Source organism: Heteronotia binoei, chromosome 1 (assembly GCF_032191835.1).
Source record: "Heteronotia binoei isolate CCM8104 ecotype False Entrance Well chromosome 1, APGP_CSIRO_Hbin_v1, whole genome shotgun sequence".
NCBI classification, from domain to species: Eukaryota; Metazoa; Chordata; class Lepidosauria; order Squamata; family Gekkonidae; genus Heteronotia; species Heteronotia binoei.
The window spans coordinates 79,622,035-79,643,354 of record NC_083223.1 but is presented as its reverse complement, the minus strand read 5'-3'; the positions used below and the strand labels follow the sequence as shown (position 1 = coordinate 79,643,354).

The 21,320-nt window shown below is 43.2% G+C and overlaps 1 protein-coding gene across 1 annotated transcript in view; it reads left to right on the top strand.

The window, feature by feature from the left end:
- Window positions 1-4,148: 4,148 nt before the first annotated feature.
- The window catches only part of ME1 (malic enzyme 1), a 213,567-nt gene continuing 196,395 nt past the window's right edge, over window positions 4,149-21,320 (top strand). Inside the window, exon 1 of the mRNA XM_060236575.1 lies at window positions 4,149-4,491. Coding sequence (XP_060092558.1) covers window positions 4,384-4,491 — 108 coding nt within the window. The 5' untranslated portion in view covers window positions 4,149-4,383. The remainder of the gene's footprint in view (window positions 4,492-21,320) is intronic.

Here is a 21,320-nt window from a genome sequence, read left to right as displayed (position 1 = left end):
GGATCCCCACCCTGTGACACAGGCCCTTTTCACACTTACCAGTGGAAACCGGAAGGGAGTCGGTATTGTGCCGCTTGCAGTAATCCGAGACAGGGATGGGAGTTTTCAGACACATGTTTTTTTTTCCGGTAGGGTTCCGTGATTGAAGTGAGCCATTTCACACTGTTCCGCTCTTATCTCGCTTCCACCAGCGCCAGCCGTTTTTGCCTGCCGGCTCGCGATCTCCAGCTTTTTTTTTTTTTTTTTTGGAACGTCGGGCTAAGATCGCTATAGTGCTATAGCGACGTATCACAACAGCAACACCATAGAGATGGCTAGGCTCTATTGAGATAAGTTACCAGGTTTCAGCGGTGGCGATATCTGGCATCTTAATGAAGCCCAGGCATCCCTATGGTGATGCTGTTGTGATACGTCGCTATAGTGCTATAGCGATCTTAGCCCGACGTTCCAAAAAAAAAAAAGCCGGAGATCGCACGCGCCGGCGGGCGAAAAAGGGCGCGAAAACTGCTCCCGGGTTAGATACTGGACATTTCACACAGCACCCCATAGCAATTTCAACCCGGAAGGAGGGGTTGAAAAGTGGAAGAAGCTGCTCTTTGTTTGTAACGACTCAGGCACGCCTCACTACCGGGACAGCCGCGGGAGTGTGTGAAAAGGTGAGAGTATTCCGGTAGCAGCCAGTTACTGAATCGGGTCTGTCTGAAATGCTAGCAGAAACCCGTTACTGTTCAGTAACTGACCAGCTTCCATACCAGAATACATAGACTGTGTGAAAAAGCCCACAATCAGACAGGAATAGTAGGGTCTCATCAATTCCTGTGTGTGGCATCTGATTCAGATCAGGCCTGCAGCACACAAGGAGAACAGGGTTCAGCCTTCTTCTCCTGTACCATTTTTTCCAACCTGAAATGTTGGAGGAGTGCTATTTGGCCTGCTGGGAAAAACCTGCATGTATACTATTTGGGAAGATCACCAATTGTTTCACAAATGTTGTTCTTGTACCTTTAACAACAGCCTGATGCACCTGAGCTTTTATTTCTTTTCTTTTTTTAATTCAAAGTTTTATTTTATTATAAACTTCAATATAACCAACATAAAAACAAGTATCAAAATAAATTAATATTCAAGATAAATAAGATTATAAAACAGGAACAATTAAGGTATAAATATAAAAAATAAAACTTGATTTAAAACACAATAACTATTCAATAATCTGTATTCAGACATGAAATCAATACAGAACAAAATCAAGATACTCAGATGGTACTTTACAATCAACAGAATGATTAGTGTTCACATATTCTAAAAAGGGGAACCATTTCTCCACAAAGTTGTTACTAAAACTTGGATTTTCCATTAATAATAATCATGTTGCCAATTTATCCTGAATAACCATGTCCCAAACCTTCAAAAACCAGGTTCTAATTGTAGGTATTTTTGTAGTCTTCCATTTAAGAGCTAACACGGCTTTTGCAATTTTTATCTCAATAAAAATGAGATAAGATCCATTTGCAACTGTGAAAAAGTGTGATCCGGCCAACTGTCCGATAAAATAGAGTCAGGTGTCAGAGGGACCATCCTACCCATGATTTCAGAGATTTTAGCTGCAACCCTAGTCCAAAATTTTTGAGCCACAGGCCAGGCCTCATTTTGGGTAGGAGCTCATAGGAGAACCTCTATATTTTATTGTGCTATTTCTTTCTTACCCCACTCCCCAATCCTTGCTTCTGGGCTCCATTGTTCAAACCCCCTGTGAGAATTTTGCTGAATTCTAAGATTTGACAAGCTTTCTAATATTTTTCCCCACAAAAAGGGGGGGAAATAACCAAAACATACCAAGCAGACAGATGGAAATCTTCATCATGCCACTGTGGCCACATAGGAGAAAGTAATTTAAAAAGTATGAGGAGAGTAGGGTTTTATTATGACAATTATAATTCAAGAAGCATTTGAAGGTAGTTCCTGAGCTAATATAATTTAGTACACCTTCTGGTGATGCAGATCGTAGGGCCCAGCCACGCTGTGCAGCAGCCTCCCCAGGGCCAGGCAGGGATCACAGGGCTCAGATGTACTGCGCGGCAGCCTCCCTGGGGCCTGGCTCACTGGCCAGAATTGCTACAGGGCCTGAAAAAGTTACTGTCACAATTCAGTTTGCACTTGATTATCCCAGATGGTGTGGCCTAATATGCTAACAGAATCATAGAATCATAAATAGAATCACAATGCAGGAAACTCACAAACACTTCCCCCTAAATTCACAGGATCTTCATTGCTGTCAGATGGCCAACTAGCCTCTGTTTAAAAACCTCCAAGGGAGGAGAGCCCACCACCTCCCGAGGAAGCCTGTTCCACTGAGGAATCACTCTAACAGTCAGGAAGTTCCTCCTAATGTTGAGCTGGAAACTCTTTTGATTTCATTTCAACCCATTGGTTCTGGTCCTACCTTCCGGGGCCACAGAAAACAATTCCATACCATCCTCTATATGACAGCCCTTCAAGTACTTGAATATTAGGGGATGTGGTCTAATATGCTACTGAGTTCCTGCTGGGCTTTTTGTACAAAAACGCCCTGGATCTATGCATTTGCCTAGGGCTGCGGGCCAGGTGTGTGTGTGTGTCTGTGTGCCGGATTAGGCTTTCCCCACATTACTTCAAATAGAAAAGCAATGATTTGCATTAATTTTGCTGCCCTGAATCATTCTCCCTCAGCGGAGCAGTTTTTTAAGTTGATAATTTTTTATGGCCCGCAAATGATGTTATAAATATACATATGGCCCTTAGCAGAAAAAAGGTTCCCCACCCCTGGCCTAGAACACCATCTGTCCATAACATATTTGAACTTATTCTGCTCCAGGCATATCATTATACCCAGCAATAAGTAACTAGCTTGCCAACAGGTAACCTCTTTCATAACAGGTGGAGTCATGATGTGGGATCATGAAAGTCTTTTAAGACAAGAGACCTCTTTCCTAATCACTGTTTGGAAACACAAGGTGCTTTCCAACTGCTGCAAGTCACATATTTTGTTTAGGCAAAATAGCAGAGGAAGAACAGACCCACATGACCAACTGCTGCACGCAACCTATAACCTAAATGACACAACTTTTTTAAAAAAAAATTCATTGTCCTATACCTTTATCAGTACCCTGACAAATATAGCTTTTCCCGTTTGACAATTTCATGTATGGAAGAATGGGAAGAAAACTCTTATTAATGCTTATTTATTTCACTATCTGCCTTCATCTCAATGAAGCCAGAGGTAAGAAGACCCCATACAGGGTTTGCCTTTGGGTCTTCAGAGTATTCCTGTTCAGAAATAGCTGCCTCCTTCATGGGAGGGTACTTGGCTTTGGACTGCCTGACATCTTATGGCAGGGACCTTCATTCAAACATTTTATTTCTGATCCCAGCCCCATGGGCCACGACAGACATTTGTTGCGATGCTATTATGCCTTCTCAAAATTCCCAAAGGCTCAACAGGATTGAGGATTATTGCAGCAATATTAATTTTATTTCCTACTCAGGCAAGAAGATAATTGCTTGACTTTAGGGCAGTTTCAGAGGGTAATTGTATTGGTCTACACAGCTGAACAGCTAGAAGTGAGTCCAGTAGCACCTTAGAGAACAACAAGATTTTCCAGGTATAAGCTTTTCAGGGTCAGCGCTTAGAAACCAACATAATTTAGGGAGTATAAGATGTCAATGAACTCCTTTCTAGCAGACTTCAGGACAGTTACACACTATCTTTGCCTACTCTACCTTATAGACTTGATATCTAGGAAACCTGACAAACTCCTGCATGGACATCACACTGAATTCCTTGGGAGAAGGACTGGAAATATAATGGGGGGGGGATATAAATGGTCTTTTACTTGTGTTCTGCTATTCTACTTGTGCAGAAAGTTATTAGGCCTTTACCTCATGGCAGGTGCGTGCTGCTGATATGCGCTAGAATCTAGGAGCACCACCAACTTGTCTCACACCCCTCTCCCCCCCCAAAAAAACCCTCCTGGTCCCGAGACGGCGTGTTTGTTCTCTCCCCGCCCCCCCCCCCCCGGTGTGGTGCTAACGTTCGTCTGACTGAGCGGCCCACCCACCAGCAACGCCTGACCCCTGCCGGATACCTCCCGCTGCTGTTTCAGCGCCTCCTTGGGAGTGACTCAGCGGCTCTCGCTGCCCTGCTGACCTCTGCAGTGCAAGGAGGTGGCTCGTCAGGGCGCTTCTTTTCCTTCCTCCTCCTCCTCCTCCGTTTTCTTCCCAGGAGGCGGCCACGGCAAGAACAACAACACGCGCTAAACAAGAGGCGCCAACGTCTCTCTGCGACTCGCGGCGCCACTTGCCAGCCCTCCAGCCAGCCTTTTGCCTGCGCGGCTGACCCCGACGATGGAAGCCGCTGTCAAATACTCCTGGTTTACGGAGGAAGACTCCCAGTTCCGCGCGTGGACCTTGAGGAGGGGCTACGACGTGCTTCGCGACCCGCACCTAAATAAGGTATTGGTTTGTGCAGAGGAGGCATGCGCACTGTGTCCGGATAAGATGCGAAGCCGGGAGGGTCTGCTTCGAAGTGGACATGCCCCACTGCTGTGTGAACTGTCCCAACTCGAGTTTTCCTCAGAAGTAAACTCCTTAAGGTTTCCAGGAACGGAAACCTTAGTTTTTTTTAGGGTTTGCGGTATTAAAACTCTGCGGTGAACTTTCCCGCTGACAGCAAGCCGGGCGGCCTTTTCTGCCTCGGCTCCGCCCTAATTCGCTAGGAAAGGGGGAAATCACAAACAAAACAAGCTTGCATGCCTTTCATAGGAACTCAACCCGAGGCTCAGCTCCTCCGGTTTCTGCTACTGGTAAAGCGCTCGCTCTCATTGTCCAGTCTCCCCACCCCACAACTGCTGCAAACACGGCGTGTTTGGGGGGCGGGGGTGAGCGTGTAAATTGAGACAGGCAGACAGACTCTGACAGACAAGCGGAGTAGCCGGGCGACCGAACATCCCTTTCCCACGTGCATACCCTTCTTCCCTGTTTTTGCCCTCCCGGTGTTGGGGATACTGACCACGGTGGTCTTCTCATGGCAAGCAACAGCTTGGCTCTAATCAGTTCTTTATTCTTGGCACGCAAACCTGGCGCTTTCAGCATAACCTAGGAGTGCATCTGTCATGCCAGGCTCATGCCACTGGCCAGCTTTTTAACAGGGCACTCGCTGTCAAGCCCTCTATACTGCTGTTGCCAACATTCTGCCTGGCAACATCTTCCTCAAGTAGGCTCCGCTCCCCCCACAGGGTTTGAAGTCCTACTTGGCGGGGTTAGGGTCCAAGCAGACTAAATGTGAAGTTATTTGAAAAAGATAAGGAACTGGGTTAGAAGAGGACACACATGCTCTTTTCTTGGGTGAATGTAAAATCTTTCTGAATTTTCATAAAGCCTTGCAATGGTACTACATAGGAAATTATTAAGCCTGAAAAGGTGGGCAGTGATGGTAAAATAAGTTTTCAAGTTGCATAGAACTATTTAGTTGAGTACTTTGGAGATTTAGCTCTGGACAGTTTAAGCAATGTTTTAATTAGCGAGGTGGTGTGGCACAGAATAATCCAGAAGGTATCCTGCTCAGATGTTGCCTGAGCCCTAAACTCACTAGGAATTCAGCTAGCTACTCTATTTTGCTATTTTCAATGTAGAGATAATAATGTTGGCCTATTTTATGATGGTTATAAAGATTACAGCAAGATGATGTTATGTGAAGTGTTTGAACTTTGAAAGTGCTATATAGATTCTAAAAATTAGTAGAACACTAAACAGTTGGGAAGTAGGATTAAGTTAATGCAATTTGTTCACAGTAATATATTGAGATGTTACACTTAAGAGAATACTGCAACAAGCAGGGACCCCAAAAGACTTGGCAGGGAGGGAATCTCATCTTCTTTCCCTCCTCTGAAAGCCACTACAGCCTCCTGCTATCCCCTGCTTTCTTCTCTCCTTCCCACACATCAGACAACCTACCTTTATTTGCCTCTATTTTCAGTCTTCTCACCTTCTCTCTCCCTGGCTACCTCACCTTGGAAAAACTCTGCATGGAGCTGGCTGCCAAGCCAGGACCAATTGTGCAATAGGAAACTTGCTAGGAATTGCAAAGGGCACCTCATCCCCCCCCCCCTTTCCTTCTCCTGGCAGTTCCCATATTCTCACCTTTCCTTGCTTCCTTCTCTCCTTTCCACTCATCAACCAACCTACCTTCAGGACTAGAAACTCTAGTCTAACCACTACACCACACAGGCTTTTGTAATGTGGTTCCTTTTGAACATTGATAAACAGCCAGGCCTGGATGAGTCATGCAGGTCATATGGTATGGAATTAAGTTGATCAGTGGCTGACCTTGGCCCTGATAAGTCCTCCTTAAAAGACCAGAACAGCCCTGGAAAAGTTCCTCCCCTTCCCTCTGCCTTTTGTTGACAGAAACCAAGGCTGAAAAGCTGACAGTACTGTTGTGGTTGCCTAGCAGTGGCTACTGAAGGCATTTTTTCCTTAAAGTTGCAGGTGCTGCTTCTATTATGGGGGTGGAGGGGTTAACCCACAATTTTTTTTAAATTAAGATTTCAGATTTTTCTGCAAACTGGGGGTTTTCTCAGGTTTGTAGAAAGATCTATCTTGTCTGTCCATGTCCCCAGTCTTTGGATTTAAGTATCTGCAGAATTAGGCACGTTGAGAATTATATATACCGTATATACCGTATATACCAGTTTGGAGCCCCCCCCCCCTTCAGGGTTATCAGAAAGTGGGGTGTGGGGGAATGTCTGCTGGGCACTCCATTATTCCCTATGGAGACTGATTCCCATAGGGTATAATAGATAATCGATCTGTGGATATCGGGGGCTCTGTGGGGGTTGCTTTTTGAGGTAGGAGCCCCAAATTTTCAGCATAGCATCTGGTGCCTCTTCTCAAAACACCCCCCCCCCCAAGTTTCAAAAGTATTGGACCAGGGGGGTTGAATTCTGTGAGCCCCAAAAGAAGGTGCCCCTATCCTCCATTATTTCTGACTTGAGGGAAGGCATTTGAAAGGTGTGCGGTACCTTTAAATGAGATGGCCAGAACTCCCTTTGGAGTTCAGTTGTGCTTGTCACACCCTTGCTCCTGGCTCCATCCCCAAAGTCTCCAGATATTTCTTGAATTGGAGCTGGCAACCATATAATATGATTGATAATGGGAATTAAATGCAATATTATTCAGGAACATTATTTATGATTGTTATGCAGAGGCAGGCAATGGCAAATCACCTGTGAACATCTCTTGCCTTTGAAATTCCTTTGGGATTGCCATGTCAGCTGTGATTTGATGACAACATATAAGAATGAATGAATTATCTGTGGAAATGAAAAATATAAGCAGTTAATGTGAAATACTTTGCATAGGACATTATTGTTGCTTTTTTATGAGGCATTGGTATGATTACACCAGTGAAATCAAAACAGGGAATTGTTTCCATGTGGAAGTAACCTAGGTTATGGGCCAAGTGTAAAAAAATACCAGCATGTTTAAAGAACTTTGCTTATGGGTGTAAGCCGCCCTGAGCCACTTGTGGGAAGGGCGGGATATAAGTTACGGAATAAATAAATAAATAAATATGACTACAGATTGAAATCAGACTGGCCTGTTTACCTTAGAAGGAGAGTGACTGGGAGAGAATATGACAATCCACACATATATCACAGTATCAGGAAGGAAGCTATTAAACTTAGGCTATGTAGAAATAAATAATTTCGCAGAAAAGGAATAATCAAGAAGTGCATTTACTATGTTATTTCCCACAAGAACAACTTCCTTCCCACAAATTGCCTTGGGATAACTGGTCCTGCCAGTTTGCCAAGGAAGCTACTGAAGGCATTTATTCTCTTGAATAAATCTGTATGCTGCATTAACAAAATTCAGCCTGCTTGAAGCTTGGGGTAAGTAAGGTGGTTGATGCCTGCAATTTGCTTGAAAAAGTAGAGGAAGCTAATCACTTATTTGTAGGAGGACAACCTACAAGACTTGTTCTAAGGTGCATTTGTATTCACTTTTATTATGCACCTTGGAATTATTGGAGTATGTTTTTAACTGATAACTAACTTGCCAGTGTTAAGATACCATGACAAAATGGAAAATAAGTAAAGCAGAAATCAATGAGCATCTATAAGAACAAGTCTATTCCAAGTTTTGTGAGTCAGAACTTACTTTTCAGATGTGTAATATAAAAGAAAACCATGTGATACTATGCATCTGAAGAGGCAAGTTCTGACCTATGAGAGCTTATGCAGACTAAACCTAAACTGCTTCCATGTGAATATTTCCTCCCCAGGTGGGATACAGCATGCTACTGCTTATTGAGGAGCTTCCACATGACTTTGCACTCTTTCTGAGCAAGTTTTGTGGGGCTTCCAGAGCTTTCCCTTTTAAACTGGAATAAAGAAAAACCTCCTTTCCTCCCATTTAAAAGGAAAATGGCATGTAAGCTGCAGGCAGAGCCTACCTGTGTAAGCTATGCTCACAGCCAATCCTGGATGGGAGCTTCCTCTACAAGCCCCTTGACAGGTTGGTGCTTCCGTGCAGTTGCAACAAAGAGGAAGGACATGGAGGATGGATGGCCCTAGAAGCCAGAAGTGTGGGAGCAGAAAATGTGGATGTCCTTCCCACATATTTGTATCCTGCTTATTTATTTATTTATTCAACTTGATGAATCACCCCATCCTGGCCAGTGCTGGGCTCTGGGTGATGTACAACAGGAAATAATAAATATATATAATTAAGAACTAATAAAACCAGTTAGTTAAAACAAATTATATACCCTGATGGCATCCTATGAAAGTTCATCTAGTCCAGATTTCTGGATGCTGCACTTGAGGGGGGGGCATGGGGTGGTGGAAGAGAGAGGTGCTAGTTCTTTCTTACCCTCAAAACTGTTGCTATCCTTAATCAAAAGTCTGGCAGGCTCTGCAGAACTGTAAAAGATCTTGCAGGGCCCTGGTTTTCTCTGGCAGAGAGTTCCATCAGGTTGGGGCCAGGACTGAAAAGGTTCTGTTCTTCACTGAGGGCAGCCGAACCTCTTTAGAGCCAGGGATCACCAGCAAGTTTCGACTAGTAGATCATAGTGTTTTTCCAGGGACATAGCGGAGGAGGTGGTCCCATAGATATGCCAGTCCCAGACCATTCAAGGCCTTGAAGGTTGTAACCAATCTGGTTTAACTGCAAGTGCAGCTTTTCCTGCACCCACATAGGACCAGCCTGGGTTAGTCTTAAAAAGCCCCTCTTGATTTTTTGTTTTGCTTTGCTATGACAGACTAACACATCTGTTTTTTTGAAATTAAAATTGAAATAGAACATGCTATATAACAAACCATAGCTTAATTCCCAAAAGTTGAATGCTGGAATATGCTCATGACACAGTTTGGGAGCAAAGATCTTAACTGGTTCGCAACAGTTGGATTTTTTAAAAGGCAAATTCGTGGTTTTTATTCTGATGCTATAGTTGTGTGTATGTATGTATGTGTGTGTATGTATGTATATATGGTTTTGGAAAAGTTTTGATTGTTTCACAGGGCATGGCTGCTGTACATGGAGTAAAGAAGGAATTATTTTTCAGATCCAGTTCACTAGTGTCAGTGGGTAGTCTGTGCTCTTTCTTACAGCATGCGGCTTGGCTACTTGCCGTAGTCATCTGGAAGTGATGTGTGTACTTCCTCCCTGCTTGTGGCATATTGTGCTCTAGCTTGTGGCTCTGCTGGTAGTTTACCTAACGTGCAGTCCTTAGTAGAGTTGTACCTTTCTAAGTGATTGACTTCTGTGGATTTAAATGAGTGCAGCTGTGCTTAGGATTGCACTGTCAATTCTGTTAAGATTTGTGCTTTTATAGTTCATATTTTCTGCTTGGTCATATTTCATTAGCAAAATGCCGTGTAGGCAGAACTTTGGAAAGCGTAGCAAGAAGTCTTTGCCAGAGACTGATAGCTCCTATAGTGCAGAACAAGTACAGATAAACATCAGCAGAAATAGCTTACCTTCTGTGCACTTTAAAAAGAAATTTGATGTGCATGTCCCAATCCACCTAGCAATTTTTTCAGAACTCTTTGATTGTTATGCTTGAGAAACACATATGTATATAACACATATCTGGATCTTGAATGAGCGTGTCTGAAGTTAGGTGAAAGTGGAAACAAGAAACCCATGGTCAGTAGAAGGCTGATGAAAACCACATCCACCTTCAAAGTATGAAGTGTCTTGCTTTTTGACATACAGTAAAATAAAGTTAAACTGATCTGACATCTAATAAAGGCAGCCACTGTATGAAGGAGTAATTTCCTGGATTTTACCCAGCCAGTTGTGAACAGTATTCCTGGTCTCCTGCTGAGTTTCTATACTAGGTTGGAAAGTAATGACTGAAGCTCCAGGACAAAGTTTTGTTTTTATTTGAAGAAATGCTTTGTGTCATACATATATATATGCACATGTGTGCACATGCAAACATGATATTAAGGGCATATTTGCCTGTTTTTTCTGGTTTGTATGCAAGAGAATAGACATTTAAAGAAGAAAAATTCTGAATTTCAAATGGCACATCAAAACTGACTGTTTATGTAATGTAAACCTGCCTACATCTCCAGTCAAAGAAGGACACTGGGTTAGATGACAAAAGTGCAATAAAAGTAATCCTTTATATATAAAAGCCCTGTTGTGGTGTCCAATGGAGCTCTCCCATTGGCTTAGGGATATATTCCATGCACTCCATAAATGATTGGCCCATCATTGCTCAGTCAGCATCTTTGGCCTCCCATTGACTGACTCTCCTGCTCCCACCTACTGCAGGCTCAGGAATGTTGAACAAATTGCCAAAATAGTCTTACCTCAGAGACAGACACATCTCTGACACGTCTCTCTGTCAACTGGCCTCAGAAAGAGCTGCCACTCTACAGCAGCCACATGAAAGGCGTTGTAGCCACTGCCAGCAACAGACCTCTGCCACCCCATCAACGGCCCACACAGACAGCCCTCTAGCACATGCAGCCTCTGAAGGCCACCAAAATGGTCAAGGAGCCTCCACCCCCACTATAATGCAACTAGGCAGCAAGGCCTGGCCCTGCTGGGAGCATTTCCTCAGAGGCCATGGCTGCTGCCTCTTTCCTGTCACTATCTCTCTCCCTCCTTCCCTCAGCCTGGCTTCAGGACAGATGAGGATTGGGCCAGTGGTGATGCTTCTTGCCAGTGGCTGTTGCTAGGCAACCAAGTCACAGACTTTCAGCCTAACTTACTATAACAACCTATACTTCCCTCACACCGAGGCAGAGCAAGATGTTTTCTTTACAGTGACAGACAAGGCAACACAACTCAAAGATAAGCAAAAATATTACTTTATTGAGCTGGCAGGAAGTTTCAGAATAGACTGGTGAAAACAAAATAACAACGTTATAAAATATAACTAACTAATACTACTTACGTAGTCCCATAATCACCAGCTGGTAAGCAGGATGGCTTTTTGCCAAGAACAAAAAACAATAATAATTAAGCGGTTTGGGAAACAGTATAAATCTCCCTCAGCTGGCTAATGACAACCAAAAATGGGCATCCTGGAAGAACCAATCAACCCAAGCTGACTCTCCTAGAGCAGCTGAGAGTAACCATTAATTAGAAGGAGATTAAGACAACTCCTTTCATGGTTACACATAACCAAAACACTGCTGGAAGAATAAAAATTGGTAAGCGGCCCAGAAACCAAAACCACCAAATATATGTATATGATTAGATTTTTAAAATCCACAATACCCTTTAAAAGAAATCTTCATTACACCTACATCACAGGGTTGTGTGGATCAAAAGGGGAAGAGGGGAATGAAGTAAGCTGCTTTTGTCACCACTAAGGAGAAAGACTGCACTTTTCCTAGGTAGATGCTTCAGGGAGGGGGGAGGAGATGGAAAGTTCAAGTCAGATCAGTTCCCCTACAGAAAACAGCTTCCTTGAGGTGCATACTCTATGACAGGGGTGGCCAAACTTGCTTAACACAAGAGCCACATAGAATATACATCATATGTTTGAGAGCTGCTAGAAAGGAAGGATGGAAGGAAGATAGATTGGGCGAGAGGTAGAAAGAAAGCAACTTTAACTTTAAATGTGTTCTTCAAGCTGCCAGCTGGCTTGGCTTGGAGAAGTGATTTAAAGAGACAAGTGGCCTTTCCCAAGCCAGCTGATGAGGTGGTGGGGGTTTCAAGAGCCACATAATATGTGTGAAAGAGCCAAATATGGTTCCCAAGCTGCAGTTTGCCCAGCCCTGCTCTATGGTATACATAACACAACCATGCCAGGCCAAAAATCACCAGTCACGCCATAAGCTCACTCTGATGCTGAATGCTGCAAGGCTGATTATGACAGGAAAAGGCAGCAACAATGCTCTGCAAACAACATCTCTATATTCCATGCACTCCATAAATGATTGGCCCATCATTGCTCAGTCAATCATTTATGGAGTGCATGGAATCAGCATCTCTGTGACTATTGCCATGCCCCGCCCCAATAATTATTCTTTCTTCTCTCCATTCTGGGCTTGTTTCAGGGCTTTGAGCCACCGTACACACACACACACACACACACACACACAGAGGATGGGGAGTGAATGCTTTTACTTGGGTGGAGAGGAAGGCAGCAAGCATGGGGGGCACTAGCCCAGACCCTGTTGTATTTTTTTCCACAACGGGTCTTATTTGTAGTTAACCCATGGATGTGGAAACAACTATGCTGTTCTCCTGAGAAAAGGCCCACCCATCTCCAAGGGAAATGGCATTATGCTGTTTGATAAACTACTGAACCTTACTGCCAAACAGAATCAACTGTGTGTTTATGTATGTATGTTTTGTAGATTTAAAACAGTCTGACTGATATACAGTAGATCGAACCCCCAATAATCTGTGAATTTTTAGAATCTAGTAGTTTCTTGTATGTTGCACCTGTAATAGTTGATTTTGATATCCTGCTCCCATAACAATGCACAGTAGTGGGAATTTAATTTCTTACTCTCAAACCAAATGAATATCACTGCCCGTAAATTAGGATAAATTTCATCTGTTTGCCAACAACCTTTTCAGTTAAAAACAAAAGTGATCTCCATTGATAAATAAAAAAACAAAAAATACTCCTTTAGGAATTGGAAGGAGGGCCTTATAACCAAGGATGAATATAAATAAATCACCAGTGCTTGTAGACAAAAAGTTAGGAAAGCTAAAGCTCAGTATGAGCTTAGGCTGGCCAAAGATGCTAAAAACAAACAAAAAAAGGGTTCTTTTCTTACGTTCAGAGTAAGAAAAAGAGCAAGGACATGGTAGGCCCATTGCGAGGCAAGAAAGTGAAATTGTAACAGGTAATGAAGAGATGGCGGAACTGCTCAATTCCTACTTTTTGTCAGTCTTCTCTTCTGAGGGCAACGGTGCTCAACATGGCAAAAACAGAACATATAAGGAGGGTATGAAGTTCCAGCCTAGGATCAGTGTAGGGGTAGTACATAAACACCTAGTTTCTTTAAATGAAACTAAGTCCTCAGGGCCAGATGAATTGCATCCAAGGGTTCTAAAAGAGCTTGCAGATGTAATTTCTGAGCCTCCGGCTATTATTTATGAAAATTCTTGGAGAACACGAGAGGTGCTGGAGGATTGGAGGTGGACGAATGTTGTCCCCGTCTTCAGGAAGGGGAAAAAAGAGGATCTGGGTAACTACTGACGCGTCAGCTTGACGTCTATACCTGGAAAAGTTTTAGAACAAATCATCAAATAGTTGGTCCTGGAACATTTAGAAAGAATGGATGTGATTACTAAGAGCCAGCATGGTTTTCTCAGAACAAATCATGACAGACTAACCTGATCTCATTTTTTGAGAAAGTGACTACATTGCTGGATTGGAAGAATGCTGTGGACATCGTTTATCTAGATTTCAGTAAGGCTTTTGATAAGGTTCCACATACTATCCTTATTGACAAGTTGGTAAAATGTGGTTTGGATCCTGTTACCGTTACGTGGATCTGTAAGTGGTTGACAGATCGCACCCAAAGAGTGCTTGTGAATGGTTCCTCATCCTCTTGGAGAGGAGTGACAAGTGGAGTGCCTCAGGGATCTGTCTTGGGACCTGTTTATTCAACATCTTTATCAGTGATTTGGACAAAGGAATAGAGGGAATGCTTATTAAATTTGCAGATGATACTAAATTGAGACGGGTTGCAAACACAGAAGAAGACAGAAACAGGATACAGGATGACCTTGACAGGCTGGAAAACTGGGCTAAAACCAATAAAATGAATTTTAACAGGGATAGATGTAAAGTTCTGCATTTAGGTAGGAAAAATCCAATTCATAGTTATAGAATGGGGGAGACTTGTCTTAGCAGTAGTATATGTGAAAAGGATCTAGAGGTCTTAGTGGATCATACGCTGAACATGAGTCAACAGTGTGATGCGGTGGCTAAAAAGGCAAATGCAATTTTGGGCTGTATCAACAGAAGTATAGTGTCCAGATCATGTGATATGATGGTATCGCTTTACTCTACTCTGGTAAGACCTCATCTGGAGTATTGTGTTCAGTTTTGGGCACCACATTTTAAGAAGGATTTAGACAAGCTGGAACGGGTCCAGAGGAGGGTGACGAAGATGGTGAGACGTCTAGAGACCGAGTCCTATGGGGAAAGGTTGAAGGAGCTGGGGATGCTTAGCCTGGAGAGGAGGCAGCTGAGAGGTGATATGATCACCATCTTCAAGTACTTGAAGAGCTGTCATATAGAGGATGATGTTGAATTGTTTTCTGTGGCCCTAGAAGGTAGGACCAGAACCAATGGGTTGAAATTAAAAGAGTTTCCGGCTCAACATTAGAAAGAACTTCCTGACCGTTTGAGCAATTCCTCAGTGGAACAGGCTTTCTCGGGAGGTGGTGGGCTCTCCTTCCTTGGAGGTTTTTAAACAGAGGCTAGTTGGCCATCTGACAGCAATGAAGATCCTGTGAATTTAGGGGGAGGTGTTTGTGAGTTTCCTGCATTGTGCAGGGGTTGGACTAGATGACCCTAGAGGTCCCTTCCAACTCCATGATTTTATGATTCTTTGATTCCACGATTGATAAAAGAAGCAAATAAAATCTGGTTCTTGCAGCATTTTTAGTGTCCAGGACCACTGGAATTTCCAAAGAGGATAAGTCTTGTCATTACTTCACCTGTAAATGAATGGTGCAAGTGTGTCCCAGATTCAGGCACCCCAAAAAACTGAATGGACAAGCCCTTCCTGACTTTCTCTGGTGCGTGGCTAATGTAGCATCCCAACCAGTCTTACAGTCAGGAAGTGGAAGCATGATTGACCTGTACTTATCTGCTTCTTGGAAGTTATAGAAGAATGCACACTTGGTTGCCATGAGGCATGTGGCTATGCATGCCTTTGTACCTGAAGTACTGTTTCTCCTTCAAGTGGTTCACCAAAGTAAGTAAGTAAGTAAGTAAAATTTTATTTGTATCCCGCCCTCCCCGCCAAGGCAGGCTCAGGGCGGCTAACAACATTTCATACAAATACAATAATAATATAAAACTTTGAATTAACCATAAAACATTTAAATTTAACATTCTTTAAAAACCAGAATAACAATGCAAGAATAACAATGCACCCAGTCCAGTTGCTGCCAATTCCAGGTACCGCATGAAGAGTGTGTTAAGGAATGGTGTAGCTTCTCTATTTTGCCACAGAAATGTGGTTTGCGTTGCATATGATATGGTTGTATTGGCCTTAACATAATTATTAATACTTGTAGAGTAACTCTGTTTCTTGTAATGTTTTTTTAATCCTAAAATCCAGTTCTCATCTTAATGTACTAGGGTTGCCAACTCCTGGTTGGGAAATCCTTGGAGATTTGAGAGTGGAGCCTGGGGAGGATCTCAGCAAGGTATAGTGCCAATAAAGCCTATCCTGCAAAGCAGCAATCCAAAGCAGGAACTGACCTCTGGAGTCTGGGGATCAATTGTAATTCCAGGTATCTCCAGGCTCCACCTGGAGGTTGACAGCCTTGTCACATAGCTCCATGTGTATTCAAGTGCCTTTGCTCTCTCTGTTTCGTTTTTAACTTGTTGCACTGCATGCTGAGAGAGAGAAGGCAAACCATTCCTGTTGAAGACTGTTTCTAGCTTTGCTTCTTTAAGATGGATACTTATTGTTATTGTTATTATTATTTGGTTCATTTATATTCCGCCCTATCCCAGATGGGCTCAGGGCGGATCACATGCGGATAAAATCAAACAGATACAGTACAATAAAACCAACAAATCAATAAAATCAATAAATACAGTTAAAACAATGATATAGCCCAGTACAGTATGACATAGGCGGTGGGCTCATAATGGATGTGTGTGTGTCCAAACATAACTTTAGAAGGAAATATTTTTCCAGCACACAATCTAAGATATAGTCGTGCATATCGGTATCTTAAAGGTATGAGCTGCAGCTCTTTGTTGAACACATTTTTTCTTTTTCTTTTCTTTTTAAATCTGGGAAGGTTTATTGAGTCTAGCAATCCTAAGTCTAGACACAGTGTGGATATGTAGGCAGAAAGCTCTGCAGAGCAGGCCTAATCTTCTTAACTTCTTTGTACAGGAAAAATCTAAATTATGGATATAACTATATGCGTCACCAAAAAAGTATCAAAGTGCAAAGAGGAATAAAAATGGAAAAATATTAAACCAACACTCAAAAAATGAGAAAAAAATAGTTTCTAATAAAAAACCATAAAATGATGTTGAACATATCCAAAGATAATTCTAATTTCATGTTGTAACAGTAGGAAAGCACAGGAATTCTATTTTAATGAAATGCTGTTGAAGCAAACTTGCAGCTTCCTGTTTTTCTTTGAGATTGGTTTTATATGTGCAGTTTGTTTTCTGTCCTGAAAATCTGTTGCAACACTCATCCTCTCTTGAAAACAACAGCTTCAGAGATAAAGCACTGTACACGTGTTATTTTTAACCTCTAGTGTATATGGAAAGAGGACAAATCTTACTGAGCATATGACAGCTTTTTCCTTGATGGTCATTTTTACTATCTTATGATACTATTCAAGTCCATGGGCTGGATCTAGTAGTAATTTAATGTTGCAGGCAGGGGAGGAGATGACTTTAACCAGTCCCTCCTCCCACCACCGCAAACCCTAGTTCATTTCTCAGAGTTCCAGATCCCCCCCACAAGAACTGAATTTGGAGATGATTCAGTGGGCTGGGGTAGAAAAGGGTTGTTCTGCAGATGGAAGAACCTTCCTTCCATCAGCAGAAAATTATTGCTGGAACCAATCCAGTATTTAACAAGAAAATGCAGTGTAATAATTTCTGATTTTGGCCATTTTTGCTTTTATTTCTAAGACTAAAGTTTACAAGTCTTGCATGCTGTAGCTTCTATGATCACTGTTAATAGGTTGGTGCACCTGAATCCTAAGAGCACCTAGCTCACAGTTCTCATAACATTAGATCATTCCCCTGAGTGAACAAAACTACAAAAAATAATTTATGAATCTACACAATTTTTTCCAGACTGGAGTGTACTGAATTAAATTACATAGTAGACTTTAGGCTACGAGTCTGTGATTTAATAGTATTATTAAGTTATTATCATTTGTATGTATAAGCAGAACTGACTGCAGCTGGAAATCCTCCTTTTTCTAGTGCAAGATTGGTTCAGGTATGTGATAGGTCCCCTCCCCCCAATATTCAAACCTGGCTTAATTTATTGTGTGTAATGTATTAGTTATTATTATTATAAGGTAGTCTAAAGGGCAAAATACATGGTATGTCTGATGCTTGCCTTTGTGCTCGCTCAGTGCTGTGAGGGTGGGGGAGAAGGAACTTTTAGGCTCACTCCCATCCAGCTTTTGCCCACAGGAAGGGCATTGGGGAGTGTAGTGTCTCCTGGGGTCTGGCATATAGGATTAAGTGTACCTGTTCAGATAGCACACAGAAGACTGGCAGCTTCAACAACAGGCTTCTTTATTGCTTCACACACACTTGGAACTGCAAGCTACACATACTGAACTAGAACTAAGTGAGGCCCCTCCCATAGGGGTCTAGAGGGGGGAAATAGAAATTAGAATCTTTTGGAGACTCTTTTTGTCTGGGGGCATAGTTTGGCTCTTACCTCCACTTTGTTGTTATCCAGTTGCATGCCATCCTTAGAGAAGATGTGACCTATGTATTTAACTTTTTCCACCGTGGATTGAATTTTGTTTTTGGTGAACTTGACTCCCCTTCTTCATTCTCTCTCAAGGAACTGCCAGGGAACCTAATCATGTTTCTCTTTGGTGGATGCTGCAATAATCGTGTCATCTGCAATTATATGAGCACCTGGGATATCGCCAAAATACTCATGATTTTTCTGTTGAAAGACCTTGCTGGCAGACTTGATGACAAAAGGCAGCCAGCTGAAATGATATCTCCCCCATGGGGTGCTGAAGGTGCACAGCTCTGCAGACTCTTTGTCTAGGGCCACTTGCCAGTAGCCATCTTTTCCATCCAGGATAGTGAATAGCCTTTTGCCAGCCATGTTCCTATGTAGGAACATCTACTGTAGGAACTGAGAAGCGTTGTTGTTTAACTGCCTTGTTGAGATCCCTGGTATCTAGGCATAACCCGAGTGATCCATTCATTTTTTAAGTTACCACCAGGTTGTTGGCTTGGTCACCCTTGTAATGACCCCTTTTACCTCAAGATATCCCTGGACTGATTTGAGGTGGACAAGGGCAGCATAAGGGATCTTACTGCAGCCATGCACCACTGATGGTACTTTGGGGTCTGCTAAAACGTGATGCATACCTGAAAAGCACTCAAGACCTTCAATAACTTAAGGATAATGTTTGAAATGGTTGGGGAATCTGGCACTGCCAAATAATGGTGGATCTCCTTTGTCTGTATCATATGGCACTTTCACACACACTAAATTATACACATTTAGTCCACTCTCAATGCATTTTGCAACTGGAATTTATTGTGTGAAATGGCAAAAATCCACTTGCAAATTATCGCTGAAGTGGATTGAAATTGCATTATTTAGCACCTTACAAAGTGAGACTGCATGTGGTAGGACCAATCTTGCAGTGAACTATTTTGGGGCCTCTTGGTTTAGGGTTCCAAGGTCCTACCTGGCTGCTGGCACGGGGATCCTTGGTCCTCTCTGAAACCTTTATAGAGTTTTGCCTCCAAACTAGAGTGTTGTCATTTTCAAGTGACGTCATCATGTTGTCTTTTGGGCCAGTTGGCGTGATTCTCCAAGATTAGAGTCTGCGCACTTAAGCACTTGTCAGCAGGGAAGCATGTCACAAAAGTGGGGTTTCCCTCGCACCTAGCAGTGGTCTAGCAACCCAATCTTGCACCTGCAATAGCAATTAGTACAACATTTGTCTTTATTCTTCATACTTTGTGTTGCAGACATTCTACAATGTCCGGGGGCACTGTGTTGACCTCAGCTCCAGTATCTACCTTGACATGAATTGGTAAACCAACAACAGTGACCATGCTATACTAAGCATCATCTAGGCTCACCATATGCTTAAGTTGCTGGTGTGCAGTTATGGCGCCTACGAAAAGAGCATTAATATATCTAGTATGGGTTTTTCAAGAACAGGTCAAACTAACCTTATCTCTTTTTTTTAGAAAGTTACTACTTTGTTGGATCAGGGTTGTAGAAGGGAAGGCAGTGCTCAGCCGCTTTCAAGTTTCAACCCGAAAGCAGCTGGGCACTGCTAAAACAGTGCATTCGTCAGAGGCTTCCTTGGAAGCCTCCGAAGAGCGTACTGTAGGGAAAGTGGTGGCACAGCTGCACTCTTGTGCACCGCCCTTCACTCCCTCTCCTGCCCTGTGTGATGATGTCACATTCAGTGACATCATTGTACCGTCCGTGTGCAAAACGTGCATGTGAAATGTTATAAGGACATAAGAGAAGTCATGTTGGATCAGGCCAATGGCCCATCCAGTCCAACACTCAGTGGGCAAAAGAACCAAGTGCCATCAGGAGGTCCATCAGTGGGACCAGGATACTAGAAGCCCTCTCACTGTGCCCCCCCAAGCACCAGAAATATAGAGCATCACTGCCCCAGACAGAGTTCCAACAATAAGCTGTGGCTAATAGTCACTGATGGACCGATGTTTATCCAATCCCCTCTTGAAGTTGTCTATGCTTGTAGCTGCCACCTCCTCCTATGGCAGTGAATTCCATGTGTTAATCACTTTTTGGGTGAAGAAGTACTTCCTTTTATCAGTTCTAACCTGACTGCTCAGCAATTTCATTGAATATTCATGAGCTCTCGTATTGTGAGAAAGGGAGAAAACTACTTCTTTCTCTACCTTTCTGGACTTTTTCCAATGCTATGATATATTTTTTGAGGTGCGGTGACCAGAATTGTACACAGTATTCCAAATGAGGCCACACCATCATTTTGTACAGGGGCATTATGATAATGGCTGATTTGTTTTCAGTTCCCTTTCTAATAATTCCCAGCATGGCGTTGGCCTTTTTTATTGCAGTTGCACACTGTCTCGACATTTGCAGTGAGTTATCTACCACGGCCCCAAGATTTCTCTCTTGGTCAGTCTCCGACAGTTCACACCCCATCAACTTGCATTTATAGTTAGGATTTTTGGCCCCAATGTGCATTACTTTGCACTTGGCCTCGTTGAATCTTATTTGCCACGTTGACACCCACTTGCCCAGCCTTGACAGATCCTTTTGGAGTGCCGCACAATCCTCTCTGGTTCTCACCACCCTGAACAATTTAGTGTCATCTGCAAACTTAGCTACTCCACTGTTTACTTGCCCAGGAGCTTGCAGGGGAGGGGGCTTGGCGTGAGGGTCTGCCTCGAGTGGCAGAACCCATAGCACGGGGTCTGCCCAAGAAGGCTGAGCTGGGGATGTGGGCGAGCTGCACCTGCACAGTGTGCTCTTGGAAGTGCTCCAAGACTGCCCTAAGAAGGAGCCCGCCTAACTCTCCCCTGTCGCAGCGGCAGGGCAGGTGTGTGTGTGGGAGGCGCGGGGCATGTGCCGGATTGAGGCACCTGAGGCCCTAGTGCTGGGCCTGGTAGTGTCCAGAAGTATAATGTTCAAGTGATGGTATTGCTTTACTCTGCTGTGGTTAGATGTTACCTGGAGCATTGTGTTCGATTTTGAGCACTACAGTTTAAGAACCATACAGACGAGTTGGAACATGTCCAGATGAGGGCAGTGAAGGTGGTGAGTGGCCTGGAGACCAGGTCCTATGAGGAAAGGCAGAAGCAGCTGGGCATGTTTAGCCTGGAGAGGAGACAACTGAGTGGTTATATGATCACC